Source organism: Phalacrocorax aristotelis, chromosome 6, assembly GCF_949628215.1.
Source record: "Phalacrocorax aristotelis chromosome 6, bGulAri2.1, whole genome shotgun sequence".
NCBI classification, from domain to species: Eukaryota; Metazoa; Chordata; class Aves; order Suliformes; family Phalacrocoracidae; genus Phalacrocorax; species Phalacrocorax aristotelis.
In genome coordinates, this window is record NC_134281.1 from 51,895,694 (window position 1) to 51,906,149 (window position 10,456).

General features: G+C 52.9%; 1 protein-coding gene across 1 annotated transcript; it reads right to left on the reverse strand.

Moving 5' to 3' along the window:
- Positions 1-413: 413 nt before the first annotated feature.
- TMEM125 (transmembrane protein 125) lies at positions 414-9,351 on the reverse strand. The gene is made up of 3 exons (XM_075097880.1): positions 9,159-9,351; positions 7,811-7,941; positions 414-3,957 (listed from the first exon to the last, which is right to left on the reverse strand). The coding sequence occupies exon 3, from the start codon at positions 3,643-3,645 to the stop codon at positions 2,983-2,985; it is 663 nt and encodes a 220-aa protein (XP_074953981.1). The 5' UTR covers positions 3,646-3,957; positions 7,811-7,941; positions 9,159-9,351; the 3' UTR covers positions 414-2,982.
- Positions 9,352-10,456: the final 1,105 nt, after the last annotated feature.

Below are 10,456 nucleotides of genomic sequence, written 5' to 3' on the forward strand. Positions count from 1 at the left end.
CTACCACAGGGTGAAACAGCTTCTCTGTAAACAAACCAGCTGGCACCGACTTGCTCAGGGCACTTTGTGTGTGTCCCGTGAGCTCCTGTCAGGGCCATGGCAAGATCTTAGGCTCGCAGAGTGAGCGGTGGTAAGGGGGACCAGCTAGGTCTAGGTCCTTAAGCAGAAGGAGATGCACACGCCTCTGGAGGTGGGAGTTGTGTATCAGGAAATAAGTACATGCATTTGGGGGGCTGTGGTGGTGTTGCCATACTAGCTGATGAGCTGAAACCACAGCTGCAGCAGGGACCCTGGGCTGTCACGATTTCTGCCCTGGGCTCAGCCCAAGCAGAGGCGAGCTCTGCACAGCCCTGCCACTTCCCGCTCTGCAGAGAGGCCGTCACTCAAGCATCAGCCTTCAACACAGTCAGCTTCTTCCACACTTTATTATGTGTTTCCACGCACAACGCAGGAACCAAGAAAGCAAGAAACCAGCATCGCTGCAGGAGGTGAGTCAGAGGCTGGGGCAGCGCAGGCTGTCTATCTGCACAGCCAGACACCCAAAACCATCCTCCGAGACAGCCTGTTCTCAGCCCTTATTTCCGCAGGTTGCTGACATGGCCCATGAGCATCCTTCTCTGGCACAATTCATGGGCACTTGAGGCACATTTTGAAGGGGCTATGGAGGGAGGATTCACATTGATACACAGGCAGCCTGGAGCTGTGAGCTGGGCAGTCAAGCATCTTCACAGAAATGCCCAGATGTGCAAAACAGCTGGTGTGCAGGCAGCTGTGGCCTGTCCACACATGTAGGTTGGGGGAGCTGGGAGGAACTGGTAAAGCACTGATGCAGGCAGAGGTGGTGCAGCTGGGCATAACTGCACATGCACTGACACAGACGTGCGGGGCAGCAGCAACAGTGATGGTGCAAAATTGCCCAGCTCTGGCCTGTCCCTCCCTGTCTATGCACAGGGGTCCCTGCTGGACCTGAGGTCAAACAGCCTGGAGGGGAAGGACAGCTCTTCACATTGCAGAGGATTTAGCATGGAAGGACCTAAGCTTAGTAACACCCTCTGAACTCTTGGTCAGATTAGGGGAAGTGTTGCAGGGAGAGGAGAAAACAGCAGTTTAATAAAATCTATAGATGATAAGAAACTGGCAGAGGAAAATGTAGAAATAACAAAGATCCAGAAAAGAAAATCCAGAATTATGTTCTCATACTTTGGGAAAATAATCCAAGGCTTCAAGGGGAAGGAAAGCCTGCAGGAACAGGGCAAGGGCAGATGAACACAGAAGTGCCCTCGTGTGATCTGAGTGCACTGGAGATGGTGTGGTCTGGAGCTGCAAAGGGATGACGCCCTCATTGTCCAGCGTATACGTGGTGGGGTTCACTGCTGCTGAACTCCTACACTGCCTCCAGGTGTAACACGACAGCGAGTTGTACTGTTACTGAGGGAATGAGCTATCGTCCTCTTCCAAATAAATTTGTTACCAGACACCAAAAAAGAATGCCGAGTCTTGTTCCATTACAGAGGGAACTTAGCAAATAATGGGCAAAAATAACAGCTGGGGCAGAGCAGCTCAGGTGAGGGGGATACGGGAGCAGACAGGAAGATGAAGAGGAATCATAGAATCACAGAAACAGAATGGTTTGGATTAAAGATCATCTAGTTCCAACCCCCCCTGCCATGGGCAGGGACACCTTCCAGGTTGTGCAGGAGCAGCATTGCTAGGAGGTTAGGATCTGTGTCTATGGGAAGGGTAGTGAAATGGTTTGTGGGTCTATGGAGGAAATGAAAATTTTGGCAGGTAAATTAGCCTCAAGTCAGAGGAAAAGCTCCTGGGGGTGAGTTAGTCTGCCTCTGGGAAAGGCACCTTGGTCATAGACACCTTGTAGAGATAAAACACCAAAACAGCTCCAGGTAAGGCCCAAGCAGTAGCAGAAGACCTTTTCTGCCTTGCAGCAGCTGCAGCACTTGGGAAACAGAAACAGTGCAGGAACACGCAGGGACTGGGATGAGCAGCAGCGCTCCCACGGCAGCAGAGGTGCCTTTGCTTGGGAAACTCTTGTTGGAGGGCAACAGTACCCACCCCTCGCACCACTCCTGCAGGGCAGCAGCCCAGCTCTGGGATTTGGGCATCCCGTCACCATCCCCGGCGACTGCACCTTGCTGTTTGTGGCTGGAGCACACTGGTATGATAACAGAGCCCCCACACAAAGCCCAGCACTGATAACCCACCAGGGCCCTGACACCAACACCCTTTGATCACCCCTTTGATAAACCACAGAAGATGTTGGGCTGCAGAAATGTAATATTGGAGCAGATCCTGGCATTGCAAATAGAAATGGCATTTCATGTGAGGTACAGCCATGCTGGGGCTCTGGCACACGCTGTCCCATGCAAATCCCATGCTCCCTCCCACAGACACACAGGTGCTTTCTTGGGAGCAGCCCTTGCAGCCGTACCTCCCACCGAGCACAACCGAGGGCATCACAGCCTGCCAGCCTGTGCCCACTTTCACGGGCTCAGAGGTACGAAGTGCTGGTGCCAGCTGAGACAGAGGTCTGAGCTGGCAGCTCTGCATGGAGCGCAGCGTGGTTTTACACCACCCACAGTTGCAGCCTCTCCTGCCAGAAGGGCGCATGACACAGCCCCAGGAACTGCAGGAACCAAGCAAGTACTGTGGTCCCCAGGGGTACAGGACAGGCTCACCTTAACTGTGTGACGGGGTCACAGCCGGGCAGGCAGCAGCTATCACAGGAAGCTTTGTGGAGATACAACACCAACCAAGCCACTGCCGTGCTTCTAACGCAGCAGGTCACAGAGCCCATCCATGGACCCCAAGCCCCTGCTGTGCTGTTAGCCTGGGGCAAAGCTAATGCCAGTCATCTCTGAAAGAAGCGCAAGGCACACTGCAATTCTTGCCCTTCCTTGGGGAAAGGCTGGCACAAGCCCTGCTGACAGGTTGTATCCAGTGAGGCTCACACAGGGGCGTTGTGGGTCAGATCAGGTTGGCCATGCTAGAGGTGGGAGGAAGCCGCCTGTTTGCAGCAAGGCGGCCAGAGATGGTGAAGACACGGATCTCGCCGGTCTCCAGGTTCCGAGGAGTAGCCTGGTGGCAGGAGTTGCAGAGCAGGTAAAGCAGCAGGCAGAGGAGGATAGCACTGCCAGCCGTCAGGAGGACAACCCCGCTGGTGAACATGCTGGCCAGCGGTCGTGCAGGGCTGAGCTGCATGGTTGTGGTGGAGAGGATGGTGAGCACGACCCCGCAGACCACCAGCACCAGGGCGCTGAGCAGCAGCACCAGGCAGTCTGAGAAACCCCCGCTCTTCAGGAGTTCGATCTGATCCCGACTGCGGATGCAGTTCATGTCCTGGATTGCAGAGCTCAGCAGCTGCTTCAGCAGCACAAGCAAGGCCAGGAGGCAGAGCGTGGTGCCCACGGCCAGCCGCCACTCCCCAGACCGGCTGCTAGTACTATACAGCAGGATGATGCCCCCGATCCCACAGGCCAGGATCAGCACCACAGCCATCCCGTAGCACAGGATAGACTTCTTGGGATCCTGGAACCACCAGAGTTCCACATGCTCCTCCAGGATGTTCCTCTGGATGTGGTCCATGTCTGCAGGGGTGCGGGGGCTGCTCATCTCCGCCAGCTCCGGCATGGTGGGCAGCTGGGTTGAGAGGGCACAGTGGGGTGGCTGCACAGATGAATCTACACACTTACAGTGAAGTGGAGGTTCAAGGCAGCAGCGGTTGCAAAGGCAGCTGCATTTCTCAAGCAGGGACACCTCTGTCTCATTCTCTGGAGCCTGGTGGAGCTCCCTTCTGCAGCAGTGCCACCTGGAGAGCTATGGTCCATGTGCTGGGGCTGAGTCCACCCCTCAGGCAGGGCTGCAGGATATGGTGGAGCATCCCCAGAGCAGCACCACAAGCGAACAACCAGGGCTGCGTCCTTCCTTTCCTGTGTCTTTCATCTGAAAGAGTCAAGAAGAGAAGGTATCATTAAACAGAGATCCTGCTCCCCTCTACTAAACAATCCCCTGCTAAACCCTGGACCTTGGTTGCTCCAGGCTGGCCTGCAGACCTTCCCCTGCCTCCCTCGCAAAAGCCCTGTGCGTTGGAGCACAGATCAACCACTCACGTCTTCCCCGGTGACCTCCACGCACTGCGGGGGGCTCTCAGCCCGCACCAAGGGCGAGTCCTCTGCCTCCCCAGCCCCGTGTGCCCTGCTCAGAGGCTACTGGTACATTGCTGCCTGCAGGGCTCTGCCTGCAGCTGGTGCTGGCAGCAGGGCAGGGAAGGAGCAGAGGCAGGTCCCTCCTGGGATAAAGCCCCATTCACAGCTCCAGCTTCACATGTTCCCTCATCAGCATCAGCCTCTTGTCACCAACTGGCTCTGCTGCCCAGAACTACAGCGGGAGGTGGGGGTCAGGACCGGGGCTTAACCCTTCCAGTCCAGTTGCTGGAAGAGTGAGAGCTGCCCTTGCAGCATGTCCTCAGCCCTGTCCCTACCGCTGCACTACCAGTGGTCCCCCCTCCCAAGTCCTCCACAGAAACATGATGGTTACACCTCCAGTGGTCTCAGCACTTCCCTGGAAAGTCCCCAAACAGCTGGGACCTGGCATTCTCCTCTCTGCTCCTCCTGATCCCTGAAGCACTTCACCACCAGAGGGGAGGAGGGGAAGGGCAGTGCTGGCTGCTGGGTGTTATCGTGCTTAGCTGGACTCCTCTTGGCATGGCACCTTGTCTCAATCCACAGCCCGGCTTCCTGGGCTCATCAACTCCCCAATGTCCTGGCCCCCCTCAATGCTTCTCTGGGTACAGTTTTACACCAAGAGTGTAAAACACTTGCATTTCTCTCACATAACCTCCCACCTTGGCACGTGAGGGCTCCAGCGGATTCCACAGCACCAGAAGGTCCCTCCAGTGCAGCTGGTACCCAAAGCAAGGAGGGGTGCTGGGGAGGATGGCGCAGGAGCATCTCAGGTATGGCTGAGCGCTCAAGACATGAGGCAGACCCTGGAGACCCCCGAACTGCCTCTCTGGTCACCTCCCAAACAGGACGATCATGGCCATCATGGGCATATGCACACAAACTGCTCAGAGTCCGTGCAGGAGCCCATGGTGGGGACAGGAACTGATGCAGATCCCGTGTCAGAGCTGTGTCACTTCTCCTGGGTGGGGGAACAGCCACACATCACCCTGCCGGCTAAAAATGGCTCTCCAAGAGCCCATCAGCCCACGCCAAACACACTCCATTGTTTTTGTGCCCTGCTCTGCACAGCACTAGGAGTCCGGGTGCATTACAGGCGGGTGGGGACAATCTGTGACCTCCACGCATGGCAGCTCTGCACACACCAGGGAGCTTTCTTCCCACAGCTGTCCCTGTCCTCAGACAGCCTCCACAGACCGCAACCCCTTACAACACTGCCTTTGCTACCAGCAAACACCTCAAAATCCCCCTCCATCAGGGACAAGCGAACGTGGGGTGGGCGAAGAGGGAGGACAATAGTGTGGGGGTGCCTGGACCAGACACTGCCTGACAGTGTCAGGCCAGGCTCCTCCTGAGTCACCCCCTGGCTGTGATGGAGCATGAGGTCACTTTGGACGTGGCTCAGGGCATGCTGCCAGCTGGCAGCACGTGTCCAGGAAGTCTCTAACCACTGCGGATTTGCAGGCCTGGGACACATCGCACTGTGTGAGCTGTGCACTATGCCATTTCCCTGCACGGTTGCTGGTGCTTGAATTGCCTGGGCAGGGAGTGGGCTGGGACACAGAAACCCACACTCCAGAGGGTACACTTGCCTGGAGGCCTGTGGGAGATCTGCAGCTGCTGGCTAGAGCCAGAACAATCAGAAAGCATCAATTAGAAAGAGAGAAAAAAAGCTGTGGTTGAGCATTCTGATTTGTGCCTACTAGGACCCACTTTGATTTTGCATGAGACAGCAGACACCTTGCGGTGCCCACATGTGCCCAGGACACAGGTCCCCAAGGTCAGGATGTCGTGGGGCACTTTCAAAGTAGAGGGGTGAGAAGACATTGAGCCTGGAGACATTTCCCCAGTCTAAGTAAATCAGCTCAGTGCTAAGCACTACTTCCTCCTGCCTTTCCTTCTCCAAGCACAGAGGTGCCTTATCTCCTCCTTACCAGTGAACGGGTGAGTCTAGTAGATGGCAGGTTTGTAGATTAGATCATTTTGGACTAAGAAAACATAATGCTTGAAGAATTGCAAAGTCTGTGGCCTTCTGCTGCTTGACCAAAGTTGCACACACAAGTTGTGAGTCAAACAAAGTCGAGCACAAACCACAATGAGGGAAAACGCGACCAAAAATCGAGCTACAGCACTGCATTCTCATGTTACTTTTTTAAATTTAACCATTTTAATTTGTATTTGCTCAGAAAAAGGTCATGGAGCAAAATAAAACATCTGGCTGCAGAGCAAAATAAGGTGTGACCTCTACGGGCACGTATTTCCTAGTGTTATATTAATCTCTATTCAACAAATTATTTGGAGAGGCAAAGACTTCCACTGAAGTGTGCCTCCACGGTTTCTTGTGTCTGTTTGAAAATGTTCTGGGAATATCATCTTTTGCTCTGTAAGCATCCGCACTTGCTTGGGCTTCTCTAGACTGCAAGGGTTTGTGTCGCTAGTGACAGTGTTTTTATTCTTAGAATCACAGAATAATTCAGGTGGGATGGGACCTTGTGAAGTCACCTGGTCCAACAACCTGCTTAAAGCAGAGTTAGCCTCAGAATGAGACTGAACAGCTCAGGGCCTCGTCCACTCGGTGCTGGATACTGCCAAAGATGGAGGATCCACAGCCCCTTTGGGATCATTCCAGTGTTTAACCATCCTCACCATGAATAAATTTTTCCTTAAATCTAACTACAGTTTCCGACTCCTCAGCATGGGTGCATTGCCTCCCATCCTTCCCTGGTGTACCTCTTAAGAAAAATCTGTCTTTGTATTTTAAACCATAGCAAGCCCTATCCTGGGCTGTCACCCACCACTTTTTGGAGAAGGTATGAAACAAGATCTCACAGCAGCTTTGTTTCGTGGCACTATGCAGCACATCAATTTGCCCAGATCAGAGTGAGAGAAAGGAAGGGATGTGGATCCCTGCTCTGCCATGAGGGAGTAAGCCAGCCTTTCCACAGCAGTTGCCCCTTCTGTAGCTCTTCTTTGGGCTACCTGGCCTCACTGGTCTGGGATAGACCGTAACACAGACCCTCTGGGAGCTCAAGCCAGTTAGACCATTGGATTAGCCAGTTTGAAAACATGTATCACAGGTCATTAATCTCTACCATTTACTTTATATTGAACATAGTACCTTCAGCGCTGCCTTCTTTGTGTGTAAGAAAAAAAAGGAGAGGACCAGCCCAGCCACACAAAGCTTTCTCACTAAAGGCTACATTCCAGGAAAAAATTGACAGGCTGTCCTTCCCCACTGCTGGCTGGCAGCTGGGGAGGAAGAGCAGGAAAGCACTGGGAATGCAGGAAAACAAAAGCATTAATGTCTTTCCTTATTTTTTTTCTATTCTGAAAACATTTAACTGGGAATTGAGGGTCATCATCGGCTAGATTCTGGCCACTCCTGGCTGCAGGTGTGAGAGATGCATGCCTGCTGACTGCCTGCGAATGGTATATGCATTTATTTATTTACTTTTAGACTTTTTATGTCTGACTGTCTGATATCTGACAGATGGGCCATGGACCGTATGTTAACTAACATTTTCATTTCAGAGCCACATACAGCTCAGCTCTTGAAATATTCCCCACTTCCCTCCTCTCTCTGAACCCAGGGTACACCATGAGACCTTGCTTACCCTCAGCATTCAGGAGGGGAAGCCTGGGGGTGGGACAGGCTCCTGCAGTGCTTCCAGCCTTCAGAAGGGTGTTATGCAGCTATGTGGGCTATGTAAGCGTCATGGAGACCAGGGGAGTCTGGCAACATTTGCTGTAAAATAAACAAAAATACATAAAAAGATTTGCATAAGCAATCTAGATGAGAGCCAACAGAGCCTCACAATCTGAAACAGATACAAGTCATCTCCTTCCCCTGCTTCTCCAGTCCATCACAGCTTACTCATTTCTTGGCCAGGTCTAGCCATAGCCTGTTTGGGATGGACTTGCCACCACTCTGTGCCTTGCCTTACCTCTTACCCATCCCCACAGAAACCTCTAGCCCAGAATAGGCATAAATATTTTCCCATCCTTTCATGCAATTTTTCTAATTCTCTAGTAGGCTCAAAGAGAATGAAGGTCATATATATCTTGTTTTATGCCTGAATCACTGCCGATGCACAAAGCAGAGCCCTGAATGTCATAGTGCTCAAGGCCCATCTGTGTCCCTAGGAGCAGGGACACTGCTGTCTTGGGAAGTGTGGGAAGGTCCCCTCTCTTCTTCTGAGAACTCAGGATAAGTCATAGAGGAACCCAGGGGGAATGGGAGTAATGAGGCTTTTATGTGGCATCTGTCTGTCTCACCCAAAATCCTGGCAAGAGATCCACACTCCTTTGGCTGCTACATCAGCCACAAACTCCCAGTGCTCCTCCTTTCTGAGGCTGCTCAAAATCCAGGCAAATCTATGTTGTCTAATCTGTATCTGGGGAGAGCCCACCCTCTGTACCCTGCCAGAGGGATAACGCTTTCCCAGAAGTAATCATCCCTCCCACCTGTGCTCCTGGTACCAGACACCATTCAGGAAGCCCTGGGGAAGCCCTGGGTGATGGTAAACTGTCCCTTCCTTTCACCAAGCCTGGGGGCTCTGGAGATAAGGCTGGTGGAGAGTGTGTTATAACAGGGTCAGTGTGCAGCTGCTTTTTACAGAAATCTAGATAGCTTTGGCATGCTCCATGATAAAGCTCCATTATAAAGTTTCGTGTTCCCCTTCCTCTCTGTATATGTAACAGGTATCCAGCATCCCGACCCCACAGAGCCTGTCCTGATGGACCTCTGCCGAGGGAGGCCTGTAAGTCCCAAAGGAACTAGAAAATCCTGAGCCTTGTGTTGTGAGAGGAAAAACAATGGTGCAAGGAAGGAATGATGTGAAGGCAAGAGGCAGAATGTCTTAAGAAGTGTGTCTGATGCAGCCCCCAAACCTGCCAGCAGCTACTGATGAAGTACAGCCCTTCCCTCACACTCGCGGGTCCCGGGAAGGAGGGCTCACTCACCTGCAGCGGACGCTGCCCACACGCGACAGCCCAGCAGTGATCCCTGCTCCTGGCTGGCAGCAATGGTTTTGCCAGATTTTCCTTCCACTGGATCAAGCTACCGAGGGAGCTCACGGGGAAAATCTCTTCCCTTCCTCCGGCAACTGCCTGCCAAGAAACAGGTGCTCCTGCAGGCTCCCTTCCTGGTGCGGCGCGGGCAGCCCGGATGATAGGCTGCAAGCCCTCACCTCTCGCCTGGGCAGGTGCATTCCCCAGCAGGGTGGCGTCTCAGCAAACTTGCTGCTGGCTTTGGAGAGGCTCCAGAGCCACGCCAGTGTGCAGGCACTACCCCTCCCCCTCTCCCTCCCTCCCCGTGAAGGACCTGGCTTCGCACCCATCCTGGAAGGTGGCTCATTTCCTCCCAGCTGGAGGTGAAGGGGTGTCAGAGCCAGGGAGCAGCTCCCAGGCAGCAGGTGAGAGGAAGCCTGCAGCCAGGTTGGCAGTGCTAGGGGAGATTTGCCACATTCAGCAAGTATTTGGTATTATGTAGTATTAGATAAAATACCTCCTGCATTACTGTATAGACTATTGGGTCGCATCAGGACTGGACCTTTGTATGGCATTAGTCCAGGCAGGCACTTACATCAGGCAAGATGCCAAACTGCGGTGCCATCTCCACATCACAGGCAGCCGCAGTACCCCTGTCCCTGGGAGACGGCGGCATTAGCAGAACCCACCATGCTGTGGAAGAGCCAACTTCCTGGTAATTTAGCAGAAAGAAAAGGGTGACCATTTTGAGACGAATTAGGGAAACAGAAAAGGACTCATTTGAGAGAAAAAAAGGGAGTAGCAGGAAAGTGGAAGCCAGCAGAGGAATGGGACTCCCAGACTGAGTGTGTGCCCCCTCCTTTGTGACTGGGTTTCATGGCAGCAGAAGCTACAGAGGGATCACCACTGTGAATCTGAGCAGGTGGAGAATCTCCTGGGAGATGTAGAAGGAAAAGAACGGGGCTGAACAAAAGCTCTTGCCTGACTAATGGAAAGGGAGGCTCAGTTATTAAGTCGCACGCTAGTTTTTTAGCAGGTTATGAGGAGGAAAGCTTAGGATATACTAATACAATAGACATCAATTAGTGTGACAGCTTCAGGAATTTTTCTGTGTAAAATCTGACAGATCTTTTGAAATTTATGAAATATCATCTGTCCAGTGGTTGTTGTCCTAAACCTAAAACAACCTGTGGATGTGGTGGATTTCCCTATACAAACACACTTGAACTATGAGCTTGCCCCTACCCAGAAAAAGTGTCCTTTAGTTGGGC

Coding starts and splice junctions, on each gene's coding strand:
- TMEM125 (XM_075097880.1), bottom strand. CDS start 3,645: ATGCCGGAGCTGGCGGAGATGAGCAGCCCCCGCACCCCTGCAGACATG.